General features: G+C 41.3%; 1 protein-coding gene across 2 annotated transcripts in view; it reads left to right on the top strand.

Annotated features, from left to right (window-relative positions):
• The window catches only part of LOC144683618 (AT-rich interactive domain-containing protein 2-like), a 242,586-nt gene that overhangs the window by 178,228 nt on the left and 36,535 nt on the right, over positions 1-27,823 (top strand). For both annotated transcript variants that reach the window (XM_078546821.1, XM_078546820.1), the window contains exons 13-15: positions 10,569-10,703; positions 15,258-15,463; positions 18,803-21,189. In XM_078546821.1, the coding sequence (XP_078402947.1) occupies positions 10,569-10,703; positions 15,258-15,463; positions 18,803-21,189 (2,728 nt within the window). The remainder of the gene's footprint in view (positions 1-10,568; positions 10,704-15,257; positions 15,464-18,802; positions 21,190-27,823) is intronic.

Here is a 27,823-nt window from a genome sequence, read left to right as displayed (position 1 = left end):
AAGACCTGGATAACATTCATGCTTGGGCTGATAAGTTACATTCGTGCCACACAAGTGCCAGGCAATGACCATCTCCAACAAGAGAGAATGCATCTCCCTCCCTTTGACATTCAATGGCATTACCATCCCTGAATCCCCCACTATCAACATCCTGGAGGCTACCATTGACCATAAACTGAACAAGACCAGCCATATAAATATTATGGCTACAACAACAGGTCAGAGGCTAGAAATCCTGCAGCAAGTAACTCACCTCCTGACTCCCCAAAGCCTGTCCACCATCTACAAGGCACAAGCCAGGAGTGTGATGGAATACTCTCCATTTCCTGGATGAGTGCAGCTCCAACAACACTCAAGAAGACTGACACCATCCAGCACAAAGCAGCCTGCTTGATTGAAAGCCCATCCACCACCTTAAACATTTACTGCCTCCACCACCGATGCACAGTGGTAGCAGTGTCTACAATCTAAAGGAAGCACTGGAGCAACTCACTAAGATTCCTTCGACAGCACTTTCCAACCCCATGACCTCTACCACCTAGAAGGACAAGGGAAGCAGATGCATGGGAGCACCACCGCCTGCAAGTTCTCCTCCAAGCCACACAGCATCCTGACTTGGGACTACATTGCTATTCCTTCACTGTCATTGGGTCAAATCCTGGAACTCCTTGCCTAGCAGCACTGTGGGTGTACCTACACTACATGGACTGCAGCGGTTCAAGAAGGCTGCACACCACCTCCTAAAGGCCAATTAGGGTTGGCAGTAAATGCTGGCCTAGCCGGCGACACCCACATCCTGTGAGAGAATAATAAAAAATGTGTAGATTTAGCTTCAGCTTGGTAGTACTCTTGCCTCTGCGTCAGAAGGTTGTGCATTCAAGCTCTATTCTAGAGACTTCAGTGTATTTAATTTAGGCTGGCACTTCAGTGCAGTACTGAGGGAGTGCTGCACTGTCAGAGGTGCTGTTTTTTGGGTGAGACTTCAATCCATTAAAAAGAATCTCAAACATCACACAAGAAGAGATTATCAGGTCATTTATCTCAGTGCTGTTTGTGGGACCTTGTTGTGCACATGTAGACTATTATTTTTCTTACATTATAGCAGTGACTACTCTTAAAGTACTTAGTTGGCCATGAAGCACTTTGAGACATCTTAAGGTCATGAAAGACTCTAAGTATGTCATCCATCTTTCTATGAAATGCCCATTTTTCATAAGCCGAGCAAGTAGTTTTGCCATAAAAAGCTCTGCTGTGTTCAAAATACAAAAATCAGGAGATTTTTTTAATGCCGTATTTAATGTTCCCGTGAAAATTTAATTCTTATGCGTGGCCAGTTTTATCAGTGCATGGTCCCTTTAAGTTTTTTTGCACAGGCACGCATGAGGCCTGCATGCTACCTTCCAAGCTGCTGCATTGCTGCGCACCTGCACAGCTTAGTGGGAACATTGGTCGTGTGCTCTTTTATCTTTTATGTTATTCTGATACCATAAAGCTATTGCCCCTCACAATAAAAGACTTATCCATCTTGCATCTCACTAATTTGTTTCCGTCCCTTTGTTGACTCTCTTGTTACACTATAGTTCCGTGGCACCTCCAATGCCTCAACTAACTGACACAGCTGAGCCTAATCCTGCCCTCACCTGATGTCTGTATATGATGTCCACACCAGTAATATTAGTAGGGCTACAGGTAGCAATCTTGGAGAGGCTGTTTATTTGTATATCTTTGTTAACCTACATGCTCTAAAGCTAAAGAAGCCTAAAAGGATGTACTGATTGGGTTTGATGAAGTAGGGTGGGAGGAGGCTTGTGTAAGCATTAACAACGTCATGGCCCATTTGGACCAAATAGCATGTGTATGTGCTGTAAATTCTATGTAATTCTATGATTACAGCACAAAAGGAAGCTATTTGACCTGTTGTGTCTATGCCAGCTCATTCCTAGAGCAGTTGCAAATTAATCCCACTGTCATGCACAATTTCCATAGCCCTGCATTGCTGCCTTTTTTCCACATTTATCTGAAATGAAATGGTTTCTATATCAACCATTCCTTCTGGCCACAATTTTAAATTAATGGTCACTCATTAATGACTCCCCATCCAAAGGAAATGGCCTTTAAGCCTGACATAACTTAGAAACCTCAATAAATCTCTTTTTTAAAACATTTTTATTTAGGTCTCTTCTCGTAACTATTATTTCCTATCTCTAATATCATCATGTGAATCTGCACCATTCACTTTGTCCTTTGTAAAAAGGTTATGTCCTTTCTTAAAAAAAAATTGCATGTCGGCTGAACTTTTCAAGTGAGAACCAGGTCAAATATAATAAGTTGAGAGGACACAAGAATTAGAAGTAGGAGTAATCCCTTCTCGAGTCTGCTCCACCATTCGATAAGACCATGGCTGATCTGATTGTGGCCTCAACGCCATTTTCCTGTCCACCTCCCATAAACCTTCACTCCCTTGTCTATCAAAAATCTGTAACACTCAGTCTTGAATATATTCAGTGGCCCAGCCTGCACTCGGGGGAAGAAAATTCCAGAGACTAACGACCCTCTGAAAGAAAAAAAATTCTCTTTATCTCAATCTTAAATGGGTGACCCCTAATTTTAAAACTGTGTCCCTTAGCTCTATACTCACCCACAAGAGGAAACATCCTTTCAGCATCCACCTTGTTAAGTCCCCTCAGGATCTTATATATTTCAATAAGATCACTTCTCATGCTCCTAAACTCCAATGGACATAGGCCCAACCTGCTCAATCTTTCCTCATAAGATTAATCCTTTATCAGAGGAATCAAATGAGTGAACCTTCTATGATGTAATTATATCCTTTCTTGAGTAAGGAGACCAAAACTCTACTCAGTACTCCAGATGCAGACTAACTAAGGCCCTCTACAAGGGCAGCAATTCTTCCTTACTTGTATACTTGATCCCCTTGCAATAAACGGCAACATTCCATTTGCCTTCCTAATCAATATGAACCTGCGGGCTGACAAGTTTCCGGGTCCAGATGGACTTCATCCTAGGGTCTTAAAAGAGGTGGCTAATGAGGTAGCAGATGCATTGGTGTTAATTTTCCAAAATTCCCTAGATTCATTCTGGCAAGGTTCCATCAGACTGGAAAGTAGCAAATATAGCCCCTCTATTCAAGAAGGGAGGGAGGCAGGAAACTAGAGGCCAGTTAGCTTGACATCTGTCGTGGAGAAGGTGTTAGAGTCTATCATTAAAGAGATGGGCACCTTGAAAAACGCAAGATAATTGGGAAGAGTCAGCATAGTTTTGTGAAAGGGAAATCATGTTTAACCAATTTATTAGAGTCCTTTGAAGGAGCAACATGTGCTGTAGAGAAAGGGGAGCCTGTAGACGTGTACTGTACTTGGATTTCCAGAAAGCACTTGAAAAGGTGCTACATCAAAGGTTATTGTGAAAAATAAAAGCTCATGCTGTAGGGGGTAACATATTAGCCTGGATAGAGGATTAGCTGGCTGGCAGAAAGCAGTGGGTATGCATTAATGGGTCTTTGTCTGATTGGCAGGATGTGACTAGTGGAATCCTGCAGGGGTCTATGCTGGGGCCTCAACTTTTTTACAATATAGATCAATGACTTAGATGAGGGGAGCGAAACTTGCAGACAGCACAAAGATAGTTAGGAAAGTATGTTGTGAAGAAGACATGAGTTTGCAGATGGATATAGATAAGTTGAGTGAGTGGGCAAAAACCTAGCAAATGGAGTATAATGTGGGAAAATGTGAAGTTGTTCACTTTGGCAGGAAGAATAGAAAAGCAGAGTATTACTTAAACAGAGAATGATCGCAGAATCCCGAGGTGCAGAGGGATCTCGTGCATGGGTCGGAAAAGGTTAGTACTTAGGTATAGCATGTAATTAGAAAGGCTAATGGATGCTATCCTTTATTACAAGAGGAATTGAACATAAAAGTAAGGATGTTATGCTTCAGTTGTATGGGGCATTGGTGAGACCACACCTCGAATACAGTGTACAGTTTTGGTCTCCTTATTTAAGGAAGGATGTAAACATGTTGGAGGTAGTTCAGAGGAGATGTACTAGATTGATACCTGGAATAAGCAGTTGTTTTATGAGGAAAGGTTGGACCAACTGGGCTTACTTCCACTAGAGTTTAGAAGAGCAAGGGGTGACTTGATTGAAGTCTATAAGATCCTGAATGGTTATGAGAAGGTGGACGTGGAAAAGATGTTTTCTCTTGTGGGTGAGTCTAGAACTAGAGGGCACTGTTTTAAAATTAGGGGTCGCCCTTGTAGGACAGAAATGAGGAGAATTTTTTTCTCTTGAAGGTTGTGCGACTTTGGAGCTCTGTCTCAGAAGGCAGTGGAAGTGGGGTCACTGAATATTTTTAAGGCAGAGGTAGATAGATTCTTGTTAAACAAGGGAATCAAAGGTCACCGGGGATAGATGGGAACCTAGGACTCGAAACAAACAGATCAGCCATGATCTTATTGAATAGCAGAGCAGGCTCAAGGGGCCGAATGGCCTACTTCTCCTATTTTGTATGTTTGTATGATTTGCTGCACTAGCAGACTTTTTGTGATCCGTATACCAGGACACCCAGATCCCTCTGTACCATAGAGTTCTGCAATCTCTCTCCACTTAAATAATATATCATTTTTCTATTTTCCTGCCAGAGAACAAATTCACATTTTCCCACATTATATTCCATCTGCCAAATTTTTGCCCACTCACTTAACCTATCTAAACCCCTTTGTAGACTCTTTATGCCCATATACCATGCGTTCTTATTTTGTACGGTAACCTTTGATGTGGCACCTTATCGAATGTCCTTTGGGAACCCAAGAAAGTGAAGAGTAAAAGAGGGGTAGGCGGTGGCGTAGTGGTTTTGGCACTGGACTGATAAACCAGAGACCCAGGGTAATGTACTGGGGACTCAGGTTCGAATCCCACCACGGCAGATGGTGGAAAACCCAACTAGTTCACTAATCTGCTGTCCTCACCTGGTCTGGCCTACATGTGACTCCAGATCCACAGTAATGTGGTTGACTCTTAAAATGCCCTCTGAAATGGCCTAGCAAGCCACTCAGTTGTATCAAACCCCTAAAAAGTCAATACAAAGGAATGCATCGACCAAGGCACCGGAAACGACAACCCAGCCCTGTTGACCCTCCTCTATGTTGAACACTACTTGGAGGAAGCACTGACAAGGGTGCAGAATGTACTCTGGGTGGGGGACTTCAGTGTCCATCACCAAGAGAGGCTTGGTAGCACCACCACAGACCGAGCTGCTAGACTGGGTCTGCAGCAGGTGATGAGGGGACCAACAAAAAGGAAAAACATACTTGACCTCATCCACACCAACCTGCCTGCCACTGATGCATCTGTCCATGACAGTATCGGTAGGAGTGACCACCGCTCATTCCTTGCCTTCACACCATCATGTTGTGTGGCACTACCACCATGCTAAATGGGATAAGATTGCGAACAGGTCCAGCAACTCAAGACTGGGCATCTAGCAGTGGACTGTCAGCAGCAGCAGAATTGTACTGAACCACAATCTGTAACCGCATGGCATGGCATAGCTCCCCACTGTGCCATTACCTCCAAGTTAAGGGATCAACCTTAGTTCAATAAAGAGTGCAGGAGGGCTTGCCAGAAGCAGCACCAGGCAAACCTAAAAATGAAGTGCCAACCTGGTGAAGCTACAACACAGGACCACTTACTTGCCAAACAGCATAAGCAGCATGTGATAGACAGGGCTAAGCGATTTCCCAGCCAAGAGATCAGATCTAAGCTCTACAGTCCTACCACGTCCAGTCATGATGGTGTTGGACAATTAAACAACTCATTGGAGGAGGAGGCTCCACAAATAACCCATCCTCAATGCTGAAGGAGCCCAGCACATCAGTGCAAAAGATAAGGCTGAAGCATTCTCAATAACTTTCATCCAGAAGTGCTGGTAGTGGTGGTAGTGCCATACAACATGATGGTGTGAGGACAAGGAATGTGCGGTGGTCACTCCTACTGATACTGTCATGTTCAGATGCATCAGTGGCAGGACAAATCCATTCTGGCCAATTACCACTCATCAGTCTGCTCTCAGTCATCAGTAAAGTGATGGAAGGGATCAACCGGTACTTGCTTAGCAATAACCTGCTCACTGATGCTCAGTTTGGGTTCTGGAAAACTCATTCAGCTCCTGACCTCATTACAGCTTTTGTTCAAACATGGACAAAAGAGCTAGACTCCAGAGGTGAGGTGAGAGTGAGTGCCCTTGACATCAAGGCCGCATTTGACCGAGTGTGGCATCAAGGAGTCTCGGCAAAACTGGAGTCAATGGGAATCATGGGGAAAACTTTCCACTAGTTGGAGTCATACTTAGCACACAGGAAGATTGTTGTGGTTGTTGGAGGTCAATCGTCTCAGTTCCAGGATATCATTGCAGGAATTCCTCAGGGTAATGTCCTAGGCCCAATCATCTCCAGCTGCTTCATCAATAACCTTCCTTCCATCATGGATGAATGCAGCTCCAACAACACTCAAGAAGCTTGGCACCATCCAGGATAAAGCAGTCTGCTTGATTGACAACCCTTCCACAAACATTCACTCCCTCCACCACTAGCGAACAGTAACAGCAGTGTGTACCATCTACAAGATGCATTGCAGAAACTCACGAAGGCTCCTTAGACAGCACCTTCCAAACCCACAACTGCTACCATCTAGAAGGACAAGGGCAGCAGATACATGGGAACACCACCACCTGGAAGTTGACCTCCAAGCCACTCACCATCCTGACTTGGAAATATATTGCTGTTCCTTCACTGTCGCTGGGTCAAAACCCTGGAACTCCCTCCCTAATAGCACCACATGGACTGCAGCAGTTCAAGAAAGCAGCTCACCACTACCTTCTCGAGGGCAATTAGGGATCGGTAATAAATGATAACCCAGCCAGCGATGCCCACATCCCATAAATGAATAAAAAAATAAAATAAGACTGGGAAACGGGAGAATATGAGAATGAATGGCAGTTAACATAAAAGATAACCCAAGAATCTCGTATTGGCATATAAATAGTAAGCGGGTAGTAAGAGGTGGGCTGGGGCCTATTGAAGACAAAGAGGGTGATATATGCTTGGAAGTGCAGATCAAGGTTAGAATACTTAAACGCATACTTTGTATTGGTATTTACGAAGGGAGAAGATGCTGTCAAATTATCAGTGGAAGCAGAGGTGGTAGAAGTAACGTATGGGGTTAAAATTAACATGTAAGATATACACTGAAGGTTGGCCATGTTTAGGGTGGATAAGTCGCCTAGTCTGGATCACTTACATCCCAGGTTGGCTAAGGAAAGAGGAGTGGAAGGGCTTGCCATATCCTCTCAATCTTCCCTAAATACAGGGAAGGATTGGAAAGTAGCAAATTTGGCTTGCTTGTTCAAGAAAGGGTGCAAGGACATTCCCCATAAACCACAGACGGCCAGTTTAAGATCAGTGGTGGGTTAGGTTTTAGAAACAATCAGAAAAAATCAACAGGCAATTGTGGAGTTTTGAGTTAATTAAGGAGAGCTAGCAAGGATTATAAAAGGCAGGTGTGTTTAACAAATCAAATTGAATTTTTACATTTTTTAATGTTTTTTTCTTGATTATATATAAATAACTTTGATATTGGAATACAGAGTATAATTTCAAAATTTGCCAATGATATCAAACTTGGAGGTATGGCAAACAATGAGGATAATACCAACTAACTGCAACAGGCCATAGATAGACTAACAGAATGGATAGACAACTGGCAGATGGAGTTTAATACAAAGAAGCGTGAAGTGATGCATTTTGGCAGGAGAGATAGGGAAAAGCAATATTGACTTAATGGTACATTTCTAAAGAATGTACAGGGACAGAGGGACCTGAGGTATCATGAATATAGATTTTTAAAAATGGAAGGACATATTGAGAGAGTAGTTAGCAAAGCATATGGGATCTTGGGCTTCATAGACGCATTTAGTACAAAAGCAGGGAAGTTATGCTGAACCTTTGTATAGCTCTGGTTAGGCCATGGCTATAGTCCAGATCTGCTCATTCACATTCTTCTTGTAAAATGCAAAGTCCTTAAGAGGGTACACCTGTTAGAGGTGTACAAGTTTCTGGTAGGTTTAGATAAAGTAGACAAGGAAAAGCTATTCCCATTAGCTGATGGTTAAAGGCCTAGAGAACACATAGCAAGTGGTAATGACTGGAACTCCCTGCGTATGAGGGTTTGAAAGCAAAGACAGTTGATTATTTCATAAGGAAATTGGATCAACACTTGTGGGAAATAAACTTGCAAGGCTGTGGGGATAGAGTGGGGGAATGGGACTGACTGGATTGCTGTAGGGAGCCAGCATGAACTCGATTGCCCGAATGACCTCCTGTGCTGTAATGGTTCTATGACTTTAATGGAACCACTATCCTCATCATGACTTTCCTAAAGTTCATATTGTCTGCAAACTTTATAATGCTACACCCAATGTTTGGATCGAGGAGAGGGTAGACTAGAGGATTGTAATAGATTAAATGAGGAAAGATGGGCGGAGGCTTCAGTGGAGCATAAATGGACTGGCTGGGCTGAATAGCTTGTTTCTGTGCTGTATATCCTATGTAATTATGTATGTAAACTCCCTTTTCTCTATAACAGATGCCGAACCAATACTGAGCCCTGTAGTACACCCCTTCCAACATGCAGTACACCCCTTCCAGCACTTCCCAAACCTGAACAATCATTTCTTGATGTCCATCTGTCAACTCTCAATCCATTCTGTTACGTTTTCTCATACTATAGGTCTGAATTTGGAACACCTTATTGAACACCATGTGAAAACCCAAGTTCGCTACATCCACCATATCCCCTTTATCCAACTAGATTAAATTTGCCAAACATGAACTTGACACATCCTAGTTGCTAAATTTGATTAATCCATGCATTTCTATACCCACTTAATTTATCTTGAATTATGGATTCTTAGAGTTTGGGTACCACTAGCAAACCAACTGGTCTACTGTTAATTGGTTTATTTTCCTAACCACTCTTGAACCAACATGTTATATTGAGTACTTGCTAGTCCCTTGGTACAGTTTATATATTTACAGGGAATTGAAAATTTGTGACCTAACTTTTAACAGCCTAGGAGAAATGCCGTCTACTTCGAATTTTGTTAGTTTTCTTTGAACCAGCAGCTATGTCCACTAATTGTTCCTTATCCTCCTCTAATGCTCATTTTAATTTTAAAAAAATCATCTTTAATGTCTGTGTCACACCTTTGACCCCTATAATTAAATTTTGCTCTTTCATCCCTGAGCAGCCCTCATTCTCTTCTAACCTTGCTAGTTTTTATATGCTGGCAGAAGTCCTTCTTAGTTTACCTGATCTGCAAGCCATTTTTCATAAACCCTTTTAGCCTTAAACATTAAAAGAATAGGTTTTTTAAAATATAATTTTAAACATTGTTTTCCCTGTAACAGCAAAAGAGCTTGGGGATCAAAGATGATCAAAAGTGCACAAAGATAGGAAAGAGGAGCAGAATTTAACTTGTCAAAACCTTGTCGTTTTGGCTTAAAGTTGCAAGATCATGTTGACATTTTTTTTAATATAACAGTCATTATTGTGATATTCGTGCAATAATATCCGTTTGCAGCACTATGAACTCTCTGGGATACAAGTTTAACCTTCGCCTTATAAATCTCTTGCATTCAGTTTTTTGCCATTTGCTGTGATAATGTCTGAAGCTATCTGTTAACTATTTACTTTATTTTGCTGAACTTAAGAATCCAGTTGTGAACAAAGCACTTGGGTAAATTAATGCAAAGGAGGCAAATCCAATTTGGTTCGGCCAATAATGTTTGTAAATTTATTATAGAACAGGGGATTATGACCCCATGCTATATATAAATTACCTTCAGCTCCCCGTGATGGGCCTCTCCCTTATTGCTCCTGTATAACTGAGTGTTTACTCCCCAAAGCCTGTCCACCATCTACAGGACACAGGTCAGGAGTGTGATGGAATACTTTCTACTTAAGATGAGTGCAGCTCCAACAACACTCAGGAAGCTTGACACCGTGCAGGCACAAGGCAGCCTGTTTGATTGGCACCCCTTTCACCACCTTAAACATTCACTCCTTCCACCACCCGACACAGTGGCAGCAGTGTGAACCATCGACAAGATGCAATGCAGGATCTCCCCAAGCCTCCTTCAACAGCACCTTCCAACCCTGCAACCTCTACCACCTCAAAGGGTAGCAGACGCATGGGAACCCCACCACCTGCGAGTTCCCCTCCAAGCCACACACCATCCTGAACTATATCACTGTTCCTTCACTGTCGCTGGGTCAGAATCCTGGAACTCCCTCCCTAACAGCACTGTGAGTGTACTTGCACCACATGGACTACAGCAGTCTAAGAAGGCAGCTCACCACCACCTGTGAAGGGTTGTTAGGGATAGGCAATAAATGCAGGCCTGGCCAGCGATGCCCACAACCCGTGAAAAGAATATTTTTTAAAAGTAGGTGATAGTTCACCATAACAAAATACATTTCTCTCCTGTTTTAGGTTGAATGCCAACTTTGAGGAAAGTGCAGATAGTTCGATATACCGAGTAGACCTATACTCTGAGTACCTCTCACTGTGCAGTAAACTGGGGAGCAGTGGCATCCTAACATCCACAGGGTTCACCAAATGTCTCCGGTGAGTGCTTTCTAATCAGCAATGCTCAAATTTGTTGCAGGTAAAACATTGTTTTCTGATTCATGTCAGTTAATATGTCAAAACATTAATGAGGGGCTTGTTAATTACATGAGTGAATTATATAAAGCTGATGGGATTAAACTGGAAGAATGATGCTTCCTGCTACAAGTACCACTCTGTCACCCAGAATCCTACTACTGGTGTAATCTCGAACCCTTGTTATAACCAAGGTACCGAGTACAATATCCCTTCTACAATCAATTATGGATCAATCTTTTGAATTTTTATCTCTTACATTATTCCATGTTTTTCTTTTGGTCTTTGTCATGCTGAACTACTCGATAAGAAGCTTCTATCTGTGACATCAATTAGGAACTTTAAGGACCGCTTCCTCAATACAGCCTAACTTGCATTAAAGGATCTCTCAAAGGAGGATATTAATTAAAACTACTTTTTGATTTCTCTATACCTCAGTGGATAAATGTACCCATCCAAAAGACTTGCAGCTAGCATTCACTGATTTGAATGATTTGAGCTGAATTAGTTAAACTCAGTTAAGGAAGCTGTAATTGGCCTCTGTGTCTTGGGAAAACAATTTAAGTTCTCTTTTCTGATTACAGACAAGTGGTCAGAGCTGATAAGTGTTTGTGTGTGGATGGTAGGTGAGGATTGATCTCAACTTTCACAGCCTATTAAAACTCGATAGCCTGCCAACACTCACTAACCGTAATTTTTGTAGTGGGAGGAAAAAGAACAGTATAAATATTTAATGTTTTTATTGCCTTCCACCATAAAATGCATGCTGAAAAACAAAATATAATTTGAATATATTGCAGTAAGCTAATCGGAGAGGTTAAAAGCAAAATACTGCGATGCTGGAAATCTGGAATAAAAAACAGAAAATGCTGGAAAATCTCAGCAAGCCTGACAGCATCTGTGGAGAGAGAAACAAAGAGTTAACGTTTTGAGTCTGTATGACCCTTCTTCAAAGCTAAAGAGAAGTAGAAATGTGATGGTTTTATACTGTGTAAGGGGGGTGGAGCAGGTAAAGCAGGATAGAAGGTCAGTGATGGGTGGGGGCTAAGGAGAGATTGACAAAGATGTCATGGACAAAGACAAAGGGAGTGTTAATGGTAATGGTAAAGGCTAAAGGAGGTGCTGATAGTGGCATAAAGGTAAGAAAGCAGAATGTGTTAATAGCAGAACAAAGGTAAGCACTCTGTGAAAGAACAACATGGAACAAGTAACAGATGGCCCTTTTGGGGGTCGGGAGGGGGCCGGTGGTTGGGGAAAAAGGATGGAAAAAGGAATAAAAAGGGGATAAAATGATGAATAAATGAATAAAAATGAAAGTAAGTTGATTAAAAAATTAAAAAATTTTAAAAAGGAGTGAAGATAGAGGAGAGAATTCATTGTCTGAAGTTGTTGAACTCAAAATGTCAAGTCCGGAAGGCTGTAAAGTGCCTAATCAGATGATGAGGTGCTGTTCCTCCAGTTTGCATTGGGCTTCACTGGAACATTGCAGCAGGCCAAGGACGGACATGTGGACATGAGAGCAGGATGGTGTGTTGAAGTGACAAGCGACGGGAAGGTCTGGGTCATGCTTGCCGACAGACCAAAGGTGTTCCCCCTTTTTTTTTAAAGCCCTTACCACTACCATTAACACCCCCTTTGTCTCTTTGTCCATGACATCGTTGTCAATCTCTCCTTAGCCCCCATCTATCGTTGGCCTTCTATCCAGCTTCACCTGCTCCACTCCCCTTAAGCAGTATAAATTTAATCACATTTCTACACTCTTTAGCTCTGAAGAAGGGTCATACAGACTTGAAATGTTAACTCTGTTTCTCTCTCCACAGATGCTGTCAGACCTGCTGAGTTTTTCCAGCATTTTCTGCTTTTATTTAATCGGAGGGGTTATTGGTTTTAATGAAGAACCTTAGTATTCTTGGTATCTGCTGTAGTTGTTAAATCTCCAGCTTGTGAAGGATAGGTCTGTAAAGATTTAAATATCTATGTTTCGAGCCAGAGATTACATAACCTGTTAAATGATTATTTCAGCGTATGTAAGCCCTAAGTTTAGATTTACATTTGAGATGTGGTGATCTGTATATAAGATTATCAACCCACTACCGGAGGATGCAGATACCATCTGCTTTTCATAGTTGTGTTCCTAACCTTGACTACTGATCAGTAATGAGCAGGGGCTGAACACACACCCCCTTGCTGTGAAGGGGAGGTAAAATTGATCCGTTTGTTTGTAGCTCACTGAGGAAGGAAGCAGTGCTGGCTCTCGTTCTGGGTATGAAGGAGGGCAAGTGGCGCATGATTGAGAGAGCATTTGGGGAACAGTGATCATAATTTCAGTTTTGACTAATTATGGTAAAAGATGAGGTACAACTGAGTATGCAACTATTTAACTGGAAAAAAGTTAACTTCACTGAGTTATAAAGGAATCTGAAGCAGGTGAATTGGAATCGAAAATTGGTAGGTTACTAATTGAGCAACAGTGGGAGGCATTCACTGGTTTGGGAGAACATGGTTTGGGTGCACATTCCCACAAGAAGGGGCATCCAGAGTTCATGCTCCCTGGATGGCTAAAGATAGAGAGGTTAAAATGAGACAAAAAAAGGCTCATAACAGTTGTAAGATTCATAATGCAATAGAACAGCAAATTGAGTATAGAGAGTACAGAGGAGATCAGAAAAGGGAATAAGTGGAGGAGCAAAGAGAAGTATAAGAATAGATGAGCAGCTAACATAAAAGGGGGCCAAAAGTTTTTTGTAAGCAAATAAATAGTAATAGGATAATCACAGGAAGCACCTGAATACATTGCATCTGTCATCAGAAGAGAAGAGGATGTTGCCAATGTAGCAGTAAGGGAGGAGGCAGTAGCATAATTGGATAGGATAAAAATGGATACAGACTGGCAGTCCTCAAAGTAGAAAAGTCACTTAGTCCAGATGGGATGCATCCAAGGTTTCTGAGGGAAGTATGAAAATTGTGAAGGCCCTGGCCGCAGCCTTCCTATCTTCCTCAGATATGGGGGTGATAGCAGAGGATTGGACAATTGCAAATGTTACACATCCTGGTTAAAAAGAGGAGAGGGGTAAACTCGACAACTGAAGGCCAATCAGAAATTTGAGACAATGATCCCAGACAAAATGAGCTGTCATTTGGAAAAGTACAGATTAATAAATGAAATTCAGCCAAGATTTGCTGCAGGCAAATTATGTTTAACTAACTTGATTAAGTTCTTTGAAGTAACGGAGATGGTTGATGAGGGTAGTGTGGTTGATATAGTGTATATAGACTTTCAAAAGGTGTTTGTTCGACAAAGTACCACATAATAAACTTCACAGAATCAGGCTTGTTAACAAAATTAAATTCCTTGGCAATAAAGTAATAGTGGTATCATGGTATAGGTGTGGTTGCTTTTCAGACTGGAGGGAAATGTACAGTGCTGTTCCTCACATATCAGTAATAGGACCATTGCTGTTTTTGATCTATGTTAATAACGTGGGCTTGAATAAACAGGATGTAATTTCAAAGCTTACAAATAATATAATCAGTAAGATAGTAATAATCTTCAGGAGGATCTAGACAGACTGGTTAAATAGGCAAACACATGACAGATGAAATTTAATGCAAAGAAGTGTGAGATGGTACATTTTGGGAGGCAGAATGAGCAGTGAGGTAAATGATACAATTTTAAATTGGCTGCAGGAACAGAGAGCCCTGTGGTGTATGTACACAAATTTTTGAAGTTGGCAGGTCATGTTAAGAAGGCTATTTGAAAAGCATCCAGGATCCTTGGCTTTATTAACAAAGGAATAGAGTACAAAAACAAAGAAGATATGCTAAAGATTTCTGAAATGCTGATTAAGCCTCAGCTAGATTATTATGTTCAATTCTTGGCACCAAACTTTAGGATGGCCTTGGGGAGGGTGCAGAAAGGATTAATGAGAATGGTACCAAAATGAGGGACTTCGGTTATGTGGAGAGACTGAAGAAGATTGGGCTATTCACCTTGGAGTAGAAAAGGTTAGAAAGAGATTTGATACAGATGTACAAAATCATGAATGGTTTTGGTAGAGTAACAAAGGAGAAACTTTCCTGTGGCAGAAGAGTCAGTAACCAGGGGACATGGATTTAAGGTAATTGGCAAAAGAACCATAGGTGACATGAGAAAACTTCACAGCGCGTTGTGTGATCTGGAATGCACTCCCTGAAAAGGTGGTGGAAGCAGATTCAGTAGTAACATTCAAAGGGGAAATGGATAAATACTTGAAGGGAAAAATTTACAGGGCTACGGGGAAAGAGCAGAGGAGTGGGATTGGTTGGAGAGCTCTGCCAAAGAGCTGGCACCGGCATAATAGATTGAATTGCCGCCTCCTGTGTTGAATCGTTCTAGAGTTCTAAGTCTCTACCACTCCACTCTTGTCCACCTTGTGGTCAACCAGTGTGTAATTTGGAAAGAAAGGAGCATGGAGAGAAAGAAAACCAATTTCAATAGATGAATTCAGTTAACACTTTTATGATCTCTTTATAATGTAGATTGACTTTTCCTAACCACACAATAAAGAAGATCGAAGATGCTGGTGCTAATGGTCAGTCACAATTTCACGTGGTTGGGATCAAACGTAGAACTGTACCTCTTCCTGTTGGAGCATTTCACCAAGAACAGCAAACGCCAAATCATTCCTTTGTCACAATAAAAGCAAGCTCTGCTTCCAGTACAACGGTGAATCCCGTTGCTGTTGGTAAGAAAATAGGGATTGGCATTTGCATTTCACATTCATTGTGTAAACTTCCTTTCAGTAAAATAAATGCAAATATAATGAAATAATTTTCCTGCTGCTTTTGAAAGATTTCTGGTTGTAATGAGCACATATTTTCCTCTTTCAAGTACCAAGGAATGGCTGCAATTGTCCAGAAGACCTTTGCTTCTTAATAGTTAACTTCAAAGTTTTTCTTCTGATGTAAACCCTAGGCACTACTGAGAAATTTGCAGTTGAATGTGAAAATGAACCTATACTAACATGCCAAAACTGCATTTAGTTTATGTGCAATTTCTTTATATTGATTGAAAGTCACACCTTTTGAGTTGGCTTGTGATGGGAGCTGTGTGTAATTCCTTAATTTAGAAGCAACCCATGCATTTTTTCTTTAAACTGGAAAAATACCTTGCCTTCATAAACTGGCTTTCCCCTGCTCTCTGTATGGCTGGCCAGGTCATGAGGAAGCAGCCAGAGTACTGCCCTGTCTTTAAGCAGATGGTCTCTGTAAATCAGATGTAATTTTCATTTCTGATTGTTTAAAGAAGCAGCAAAATTACTCCAAACTTGAAGAACCTTGAGTTTTAATTTCTTTTGTGATCAACCTTGATACCAGGACAAGGAATGCCTTGCACCAAAAGTACTGCCTCTCCTCTACTCCCCATCGCAAGATGTGGGGAGGTTAGAGTACTCTGTGTAAACTGCTCCTCTCCTCTTCTGCCTCTCACACTGATTTTCTTTACCTTTATCAGTTGTCTGCTAATGTAAACCAAATCATATTTGACGAGGGTATGATTTGTTTTGGGAGGGGTTCAATAAGGTGGCCAGTGGATGGAATATATTTGGATTTTCAGAAGGCATTCAATAAGGTGCCACACGAGGTTTTTGCTTAAAATTAGGGTGCCTGAATTTGGGAGTAATATGTTAATGTGGTTGGGGGATTGATTAACAAACAGAAAACAGTAGAAATAAACAGGTCATTTTTGGAATGGCAGGGTGTAAGTAGTGGACGCCGCTCCAAGCCTGAGCTATTTACAATCTATCTCAATAACTTAGATGAGAGAAGTGAGTGTAGTATATCCAGGTTTTGTTATAATACAAAGCTAGGTGCGAACAGAAACTATGATGACTCAAAGAGACTGAAAAGCAATAGATACGAGTTAATGATTAGCAAAAGTGGCAGATGGAGTATAATGTGGAGAAGTGTAAAATTATCCACTTTGGTAGGAAGAATGGAAAAGTAGAAATTTTTATAAGGTGAGAGACTTGGATGCGTTGATATTCAGGGGAATTTGGGGTCCTTGTACATAAATCACAGTGCGTTAACCAATGCAGACACAGCAAGCAATCTGGAAAGCCAGTGGTAAGTCAGCTTTTATTGAAAGGGGTTAGGAGTGTAAGATTAAGGAGGTCTTGTTGCAATTGTACAGGGCTTTGGTGAGATCATATTTGGAGTACTTTGTACAGTTTTGGTCTTCTTAACCAAGGAAGGATATGTTTATCTTGGAGGGAGTGCAGTGAAGGTTCACTGGATTAACTGAGAGAGAATTGAGCGATCCCACAACCAACAAATCAAATCCAACTGCTACAGTCCTATCATGTCCAGTGTGGTGGTGGACCTGAAACCAATAACCAGAGGCAACGTGGAAAACTGCCCAGATATGTCCACAAAAAGTAGGACAAATCCAATCTGATCAATTACTCTCAATCATCAGCAAAGTGATGGAAGGATTCGCCATCAGTGCTATCAAATGACTGTTATTCAGTAACAATTAGCTCACTGACGCTCCCTTTGGGTTCTGCCAGAGCTCATTAAAATTTTGGTCTAAACATGGACTAAAGAACTGAGTTCCAGAGGTGAGAGTGATACCCTTGACACCATGACAGCATTTGACTGAGTATGGAGTCTTACTTAGCACAAAGGAAGACGGTTATGGTTGTTGGGAGCCAATCATCTCCTAGGACGTGCTGCAGGAGTTTATCAGGGCAGTGTCCTAAGCCCAACCATCTTCAGCTGTTTCTTCAATGACCTTCCCTCCAATGTAAAGTCAGAAATGCAAGTTCACTGATGATTGCAGTGTTCAGTACAACTTGCAACCCCTCAGACACTGAAGCAGTTTGTGCCTGCATGCAGCAAGACCTGGACAATGTTCATTGGGCTGATAAGTGGCCAGTAATATTTGCACCACGCAAGTGCCAGACAATAACACACTCTTTAAAAAAAAAAAGAGAGAACCTAACCACCTCTACTGAACATCAATGGCATTACCATCACTGAATCCCCCACCATCAGCATCCTTGGGGTTACCATTGACCAGAGGCTTAATTAGGCAAGCTATATAAATGCTGTGGTTACAAGCGTAGATCTGAGGCTGGGAATTCTGCAGCAAGTGATTCACCTCCTGGCTCCCCAAAGCCTGTCCATCATCTGCAAGGTACAAGTCAGGAGTGATGGAATACTCTCCATTTGTCTAAATGAGTGCAGCTTCAAAAACACTCAAGAAGGTCTGCACCATCCCAGATAAAGCAGCCTGCTTGATCAGCACCCAATCTAGCTCATGTTATATATTCACACCCTCCACCACTGGCGCATAGTGACAGTGGCATATACCATCTGCAAAATGCATTGCAGCTACACGCCAATGCTCCTGACAGCACCTTCCAAACCTACAACCTCTACCACCTAGAAGGGCAAGGGCAGCAGGTGCATGGGAACACCACCTCCTGCAAAGGGCCTCTTCTCTCTCCCTACCACCCCCTTCCGCCCTCCTTCCCCCCACCACAACACCCCAGCCAAGCCACACACCATCCTGACTTGGAACTATATCACTGTTCCTCCACAGTTGTTGGGTCAAAATGCTGGAACTCCCTCCCTAACAGCACTGTGGGTACACCCAACACCACAGGGACTGAAGCAGTTCAAAAGGTGGCTCACCTCCACCTTATCAAGGACAATTGGGGATGGGCAATAAATGCTCTCCTTGCCAGTGACTCTCTCATCCCATGGATGAATAAAAAAAAATTGATTCCTGGGATGAGGGGGCTGTCCTGTGAGGCGAGATTGAATAGAATGGTTCTATATTATCTGAAGTTTAGAAGAATAATAGGTCATCTCAATGTAAAGGTATAGGCAATAGAAGTAAAATGAATGAAAAGGATGGATAATTTTAAGAACCAATTATAAGAAAAGTGTTGTTGTAATTACAGTTGGATTAATAAAAATATTCTTTCTCCAGTTTTAAAAGCATGCTATGGTGATCAGGTTTTAGTGTGTATGTGTATATATGTGTGACATTTAACCAATTATCTTTCTCTTGCTTCTAGGCATGACGGTACCTAGCCCAGCTGTTCAAATGCACAGAACCCTTACACCTACAAGTCAATCAGTCACGCAAATCCTCTACACAACCCAGACACAGAGTGTTGCCCAGCTGCCTCCTGGTATAAGTACTCCTATCCAGCAACATCAGTACTGTACTATTGCAAGCAAGGTGCCCACACCTATAGGAGGGATACAGCCTAGTACTATCCAGGCATCTGCTGTTCATCCAAATTTTCATTCTGCAGTAACCACGGTAGTTCCTGGAAATGCTGTAATGCAAATGGCAGCGACCAAAGTCACCACAGCAGTGCATCTGCCCACTGTGACCACATCTGTTCATCTTCCTCATGTTGCTGTTACTCACCAATCCCTTGCTGGTCAGCAGTCTATCTGTTCAACAACAACTGTTCCTGTTCTCCATCAAACACTGCCTAATGCTCAGTTTGCTTCACGAATGCACCCTATTACAAGTGCTGCCATAGTCTCTCAAGGACAGCTTATCCAACCTTCCACTGCCCAGCCTGTGCAAGTGCATCTTCAATACACAGCAGCTCCCACTACTGTTGTGTCTCCCGCTGCTGTCCAACTGCCGAGCAATCAAACTTTTACCATAGCAGGCAGCCACAACTCTGTTTCTTCTCAGACATTTCAAAATATTAGTCCAACACCATTAACTATTGTCAGCAATTCCACCCAGTTTCAACAGCAACAAGGCCAACAAAGCGTCCAAGTGATAGTTGGACATCAAGGTCAAGTTTACCCTGCCAGTTTTCATCAGATTGTTCTAACAAATCAAGGTGGAATTTCTTCTGCCCAGTTACCACCACCCTCCCTGGCGAACCCCAGTACGTGTGGTCAAGTGCTTTCTGTTCAGCAGCCTCCAATTCAAGTCCATGTTCAACAACCTTCCATAGGAGGTACTCAATCCAGTACTGGTGAAACCAGTGTAATTAAACAGTTACTACTTCCTAAACCACCACCTCATTCCCAAGCAGGTAAGCTCCTACTTCCTATCCCACAAGTGTCATCTTCTGTTACCAGGGCTCAAAGTCCACAGGTTGTTTATCAAATGATGGCCAACACAGTACCTAGTGTTGGAGTTCAACCCCAGTCTCAGCAGCTGGTTGTAAGTCAGTCAAACTTGCAAATCTTGCAGCCACATGGAGGCCTACAAACTGTGCAAATTATTCCTGGCCAATTCATTTCTACCACCAGCCCTAGCACCATTCTCCAGGGACCACCTCTGAATCAACAAGTTACTGTCACAGTTGTACCGAATACCAATTTAACCAACACACACGTGACCCAGGTAAATACAAAACCTGCAAACAGTCTTCCTGGAGATCACAATGCAAAGCCAGTCATCAGTACCCATGTTATCCAGTCGTCACATGCTCCATTCAACCAAAGCAACATAAAAGTTGATGAGTTTGAGGGCGAGAAAAACGTTTGTCAGAATGCTGAGGATGATACAAAGATGCTCAGTTCACAATCTCAAGAACAAACTGTTGGACTGATAGAAAACTCTTTCTTGTGTAATGCTTACAATGCAAGCAATGGACACCTAAATGGAAGAGTTGATCAGACTGGGATGCTACTTAATGGGGAAAGTAAGAAGGAGAACCCCAGCTCAGGGATGAATCATTGTGGTTTTGTGGAGAGCACATCAGCTTTCCAGGAATCGAAAGCTAGTAGCGGGGAAAACTTGACAAATGGGGATCCAATTTTAGAGAAATCTGGTGCAGCAGAAATGAAAAATGTTTTAAAAAGGCCTTTGATCAATGGGGACTCTGATTTTGCTAAAGGCGATCGTTCACACATAGGGAAAGATATTCCTAATGAGAAGTCAGTCGCATCTAACCATTTGGGAAATGGGGAAATTCTTAATCAAGAGCACCAAGGTGCAAAGTGTCGTCTGGATGGTGAGAATAGTCAACCGGGCAAAATGTGCAATGGACCTTCTTCAATTTCCAATGTGAAAACGCATGCACACACTACAGTAATAGTACCAAATCCTACAGTTCAGCAAGCACACAGGAACTCCGTATTAACGAGTGGAACTGCAGCAGTCACTTTTAATGTAACCTTGCCTCAGCCTCATCATAATGGCAATATGGTTGTACAATCCAACCCTACAGAATCTTCTCAAGTGACCACCTGTCAGAGCAGCAATACACTTTCTGCTTCAAAGCTTTCTACCTGTGAAGGTCAGCCATATCGACAAGCCATCAAGCGTCCTGGTGAGGACACAACTGGCATTTCCATGGCAGGTATCCCAAATAAAGTAGGGGTGAGAATTATGACTGTTAGCGACCCTACAAAAGCTGGTAGCAACACCATGATGGTGGCTGTCCCTGCTGGAGCCACCATTAATACAGCAACAATAGCAGTAAGTATGTCTTTAACATTCACTGCTAAGTTAAAATGGTCAGAAGTGATTTAAAGAATTTGTAGCTATTTTATGAATTTTTAAGGAAATTCCAACATGCCAGTGGTAATATGATGCACAATATTTCCAGTAATTACCTAGGATTTTAAGGAAATGGCTAATTAAATTGGTCACATCCTGCTAGTACTTTTAGGAACAAATGTAACACTAGTTTGTGTAAAAAAAAAAATGACACAATCTCTGGAAACTACAGCCTAGTCTGAAACATTTAGAAGAGAGGAGTAATGAAAAGCCTAGATAAGTATGGACTAAGAGCGAATTCACATGTCTTTCGTTGAATATGATCTTCTCCCATAAAGGTATTGGATTTTTTCAAGTAGCTAACTGACTTAAAGGATAAGTAGAGCATAAAAATAGTATGTCCTTTGGTCTCACTTAAGCGTTTCAGAGAATAGAAATGGTGCTAAAATTGTGAACAAAAACGTGGAAAGTTAAATCATTTTTCACTAAGAGCTGAGAAGGTTAATGGCTAACCTAATGCTGGTCTTCAAGCTGACGAATGATTATTTGAGATAAGTAGTAATAACTTGTTTTCACTGGCTTGGAAGACCAACAAATTCAAGATAATTACAAAAGGAAAGGGAGGTAATAATTCTTTAAGTAGGATGGTTACAGTGCAAAATGATGAGCCCTGATCTGTTATTGAAGCAGAATCCTTTTGAAAGGTATTCGATTGTTTCTTGGAAGAGAGGAATATTTCTGGCTGCTATGTTTTAATGGCTGCTTCATTTGCATACATTACAACAGTAACTGCGTTTCAAAGAACACCTCATTATCTGTGAAGCGCTTTGGGACATCTTGAGGATTTGAAAGCCACTATATTAGTGCAAGTTCTTCCTTTCTTAAAGGGTATGCGGAGAAGGCAGAGGGAATCTTTAACTATAGTATTAGAAAGATAACCTGTTAATAAAAACTACTACTCAAAGAATTCAAAGATAAGTCAGGGCGGGGAGAAATTTGTTCATATAGTGGTACTTCTAGCAATACAATGCAGATTTAGCTCAATTCCCCAGGGGCAGGTATCAATTAAATCAGTCCTCAATTATATCAATCCTCAAGGTGTCCCCCCTAAATGCAGTGCTACGCAAACTAATTTCTCCCACAAAGTCTTGTTTCAGAGAAATATATTTGAGGTAAATAATTACAACTATTTATGTAAATAATGTTTTCAAAGAATTTAGGAAAAGAGATATCGTGAAATCTTATCTTTACATGTACCTTAGCAGGCAAAGTAAGGTGTATAAAAGAACGTGGCTTTCGATGGTTATTTGAAGGGCTCAAAAGATATATACAGAAACTGAAAAATTACTCTATGCAGTTAGGCATAGATTGTGCTGTATATGAAAAAGTTTTCTGTATACGCAACCATCAACATTTTTGTGCTTACTCAAAGTATACCATTCTGAACCCTGGAAGGGGGCAGGTTGATTAACTGTTAACCCTAACAGATGTGTGAACAGGGTTCCCAGAGACACTAGAATTTGGATAGTTTAAATAAATTCAGGGGGGACCTGGATTTTTTGACCAAAGAAATGATTGTGGAGTGTCATGCTAAGGGTTTTTTTCTGGCAAGCACATCCGGTGTTCTAGTTTGTCTTTCTCAACTATGGTTGGATATTGTTCTGTGTGTAGTTCACGTGTACTAATCCTGGGTTGGATACTTTTTAAAATTTAATTTAAATCCAAAGTGGTGCCAGTTGTCTTGCTGTAATGGCATTTCTGTGTAGGAATTGCAAATTCAGTTGGCTTTAAATTGAATTTGCTAAAAATTCCAATGTACAACTATAGCCGTTGCACACTGCAGCTGTGTAATACTTGTGAGAGTTCAGTGGAAATGGATTAGCATCATCATGAAATCCATTTAGACAGAAAATAATTTACTGCAAAAATGACGTGTGACTGTGGACATAGGCACTGCTATTCAACATAACTTCAGCCGCTGCACCTGTACTCCCAGAACTGCCGGTCCAATCAAGAAGAAATGGTCCTCACTGACAGGCAGAAACTGAAGGTTCCCAGTGATAATGTCAATGGGTCCAGAGGCCTTGGGTTGGCCACAGTCTTATCTACTGTGATTCTAAAAGTTTTTGCAGCTATACTGATTGGTAACTTCAATCCTGGAGAGTAGAATATATTTCACAGGTTTCAGAATATCTCCATGATTACAGAAAAAACACTCTTCGCTTAACTGATATAAATGCCTAAATATCAAATTCATATATTTTCATAAATAGGTATTTGGTGTTCTGTAAATAAGCTCTCAAATGATGTTGGATTTTCATTTTGGGACCGCTACAGTTCATGCAAGGTTGGAAATCAAACCTGGAACAATAGTTTCTTCCCCTTAAGTGGAAGTTCATGTATATTCTTCATATTTTTTTACGCATGCTTTTGCTGGAAATGATAAAAGATTGACGATAGAAAAATGAAGTACGGCCACTGTCAGCACAGTGGTGAAGCCTTTGTGATTCATTACTCAAAAGGGAAATTAAATCCATCTGAGGTGATGGATAATCTCCAATGCATTTTTTATTTAAATGGAAAACTCTATGTACTTTTGTATCTTGCTCTTCCTATGTTTGTTAGTTTTCATATCCTATTTATATTACAGTGCTGTCCCATAAGGCAGTGCTCTAATGTAAATATGCATTCCTCTGGAGGCACACATCACCATCTAAGGAGATGATTTTTGATTCCAGCCACGAATGGCAAAGGTGAGTGTCTGCTGCTACCAGTGCTACTTCTGGCTTTGTGTGGTTTGAGATTTTGTGGTTTCTCATATTCAAGGCCTATGCAGGTCATTCCCCAGTGTTAAGTTTACTTGGTGACAATTCATCTGAATATATACAGTTCTGATTTAAAGTAAAAAGTAAACTGTATTGCTAGTATACTGATTGGTGGAACCTGTATAAAAAGGACACACCTCAAAAAAACAGGTACCTTCAAAAAAAAAGACACTTTTATTGGCAGTCCCAAATAACTCATCTTGTAAAAGATAGAAGAGGCATTCTGAATTCATGGACACTTGCAAATTTCAAACTATGGATTGCCTACCATGTACGAAGTTCTTTTTAACACCTTGAACTCAGCCAGCTCCACCCACCTTCCTCATCCGCCGCTACTGTTGTTCCTGTCGGTATCAGGATTTGAATCATTCCTACAGCAGCTGGCTGTACGTACAAAGACCGTTTTGAAAATAAAGGCACCTGCAAAGAAAGGACAGCTGATGCCAGTCCCTAAGTTGTCATAATTTACAGTTTTAGCTGTACTTAATAATTCATTAATTGCTCTTCTGTTACATTATAAACCTTCAATTTCAAATCATTACCTATCACCAGATTGTGTTTTCTCACCCCAGCCCATGTAAACTCACTGAATTGGCCATTATTCATGTGTGTGACCCTATGCAGCGTTGACAGGTTGTTTGTGGAAGAAATCACAGTCAAGCCTTACCCTTCTCCTATGTACTTCTAGCAAAAGGGTCATTTGTGTAACAGAAGCACAGACCTTGCCTGATTCTTCTGCTAGTCATTCAGGGGGCACTGGGGTCGGTTGCAGCATATGAGCGTATGAATTAGGAGCAAGAGTAGGCCACTCGAGCCTGCTCCACCATTCAATAAAATCATGGCTGATTGTGGCCTCAACTCCTGGCTACCCCGATAACCTTTGGCTCCCTTTTTAGTCAAAACTCTATCTCTGTCTTAAAAATATTCAATGACCCTGCCTTCACCATTCTCCATGGAAGAGAGTTCTGAAGACACTCAACCCTCCAAGAAAAAAATTCTGTTCAGTACTGGCTTAACTGGGAGACGCCTTAATTTTTAAACTGTGCCCCCTAGTTCTAGCCTCTCCCACAAGGGAAACATCCTTTTAGTATCCAACCTGCCAAGCCCCCTCAGGATCTTGTATGTTTTGATCAAATCACCTCTCATTCTTCTAAATTCCATTAGATACAGGCCCAGCCTGTCCAACCTTACGTCATAAGATAGTCCCCTCCCTCCCTCATCCCCACAATCCCTGATATCAGTTGAGTGAACCTTCTCTGAACTGCTTCTAATGCATTTACATTCTTTCTTAGTTAAAGAGTCCAAAACTGTACACAGTACTCCAGATGTGGTCCCACCGATGCCCTGTACAACTGTTGCAAAGCATCCTTACTTTTATATTTCATTCCCCTTGCAATAAACAACAATATTCTATTTGCCTTCCTAATCGTTTGCTGCACCTGCATACCAACTTTTTCTGATTCATTTACCAAAACACCCAGATCCCTCTGTGCCTCAGAGTTCCGCAGTTTTTATCCATTTAAATAAATAAGATGCTTTTCTGTTTTTCCTGCCAAAGTGGACAAGTTCACATTTTCCCACATTATATTCCATCTGCCAAATTTTTGCCTGCTCACTTAACCTATCTCTGCCTCCCTGCAGACTCCTTATATCCTCTTCACAACTTACTTTTCTACCTATTTTTATGTCATCAATAAATTTAGCAACCATACATTTATTCCCTTTGTCCAAGTTATCGATGTAAATTGTAAATAGTTGAGGCCCCAGCACTGATCCCCAAAGCACTCCACTTGTCACATCTTGCCAACCTGACAAAGGCCATTTACCCCTACCCTCTGCTTCCTGTTAGCTAATCAGCCCTCTATCCATGTTAATCTGTTAACCCCCTATGCCATGAGCCTTTATTTGGCGTTGTAACCTTGGATGTGCACCTTGTCAAATGCCTTCTGGAAATCTAAGTACAGTACATCAACAGGTTCCCCTTTTGCTTGTTATTTCCTCAAATACCTCTGATAAATTAGTCAAACATGATTTCCTTTTCACAAAACTAGATTGACTGCCTGGTTGCATTGAGATTTTCTAAGTTCCCCGCTATAACCTCCTTAATAATAGATCCCAGCATTTCCCCATTGACAGATGTTAAGCTAACTGGCCTGTAGTTTCCTGCTTTCTGTCTCCCTCCTCTCTTGAATAGAGGAGTCACATTTGCTATTTTCCAATCTGATAGAACCTTTCCAGAACTTGGGAATTTTGGAAAATTAAAGCCAATGCATCCACTATCTCAGCAGCCACCTCTTTAAAGACCCGAGGGTGAAATCCATCACGACCTGGGGACTTGTCAGGTTTTAGTTCTAATAATTTTCTAAGTACCCTTTCACTGGTGATTGTGATTGTTTTAAGTTCCTCCCTCCCTTTCATCTTCCAATTCACAACTATTTCTGGGATGTTATTTGTATCCTTTACAGTGAAGACACACGTAAAATATCTGCTCGGCTCACTTGCCATTTCCTTGTTTTCCATTAAACTTTTCCTTTTTAAATGTCTGTAGAAACTCTTACTATCTGTTTTTTGTATTTCTAGCTAGCTTTCTCTCATACTCTAATTTCTCCCTCCTTTTAATCTTGTAGTCATTTTTGTTCTTTATATTATTTCCAATCTTCTGCCATTCATCTTTGCAGAATTATACGCTTTTTCTTTCAATTTGATACTATCGTTAACTTCCTTAGCAAGCCTTAGAGTATTTCTTTCTCACAGGAATGTATCTTTTCTGAATACTCTGAAATATTTCCTTATATGCCTGCCACTGCATCTCTACTGATTAACCTTAACCTAGTTTCCCAGTTCACTTTAGCCAGCTCTGTCTTCATGCCTTCATAATTGCTGTTGTTTAAGTTTAAAACACTAGTCTTAGATTCACTCCTCTCTCCCTCAAACTGAATGTGAAATTCAATCATATGATCACTGCTACCTAAGGGCGCTTCACTACGAGGTCATTAATCCTGCCTCATTGCACATTACCAGATCTAGTATAGCCTTTTCTCTGGTTGGTGATAGAATGTGCTGCTCTAAGAAACTGTCCCAAAAATACTATGAACTCACCATCCAGGCTACCTTTGACAATCTGATTCATCCAATCTATATGTAGATTAAAATCACCCATTATTATCACCTTGCCTTTCTCATAAGCCCCCATTATTTCTTCCTGTATACTCTGACCTACAGTGGTGGTTACTGTTAAGCAGCCTATAAACCATGCCCACAAGTGACTTTTTTCCTTTGCTATTTCAAATCTCTACCCAAACTGATTCTACATCTTGAATCCAGAGTTCCAGAGTTAAGGTCACCCCCCTCTATTGTACCAGTCATCCTTACTTAAGAGAGCTGCCCCTCCACCTTTTCCAAGCTTCCAGTCCTCTCTAAATGTCATGTACCCTTGAATATGCAGGCCCCAGTCTTTGCCATGTTGCAGCCATGTCTTTGTGCTAGCTATCAGATCATACATATTTATATTAGCACTGTCAATTCATCTGCTTTGTTATGAACGCCACATGCATTCAGATACAGAGTCTTTAATTCTGTCTTTTTACTATTTTTGTAATCTCTAGCCAGGTGATTAAAATCAGGGATACTCAAGGTCAGAATAGCTCAGATATCTCGGAGGATTGTTGGATTGGAGAAGATTAGGGAAATATAGGGGAGGTGATGGTGTAGTGGCATCGTTGCTGGACTAGTAATCCAGAGACCCAGGATAATGCTCTGGGGACCGGGTCCAAATCCCACCACGGTAG

This window comes from Cetorhinus maximus, chromosome 8 (genome assembly GCF_964194155.1).
Source record: "Cetorhinus maximus chromosome 8, sCetMax3.hap1.1, whole genome shotgun sequence".
NCBI classification, from domain to species: domain Eukaryota; kingdom Metazoa; phylum Chordata; class Chondrichthyes; order Lamniformes; family Cetorhinidae; genus Cetorhinus; species Cetorhinus maximus.
This window is presented reverse-complemented; position numbering and strand designations above follow the sequence as displayed.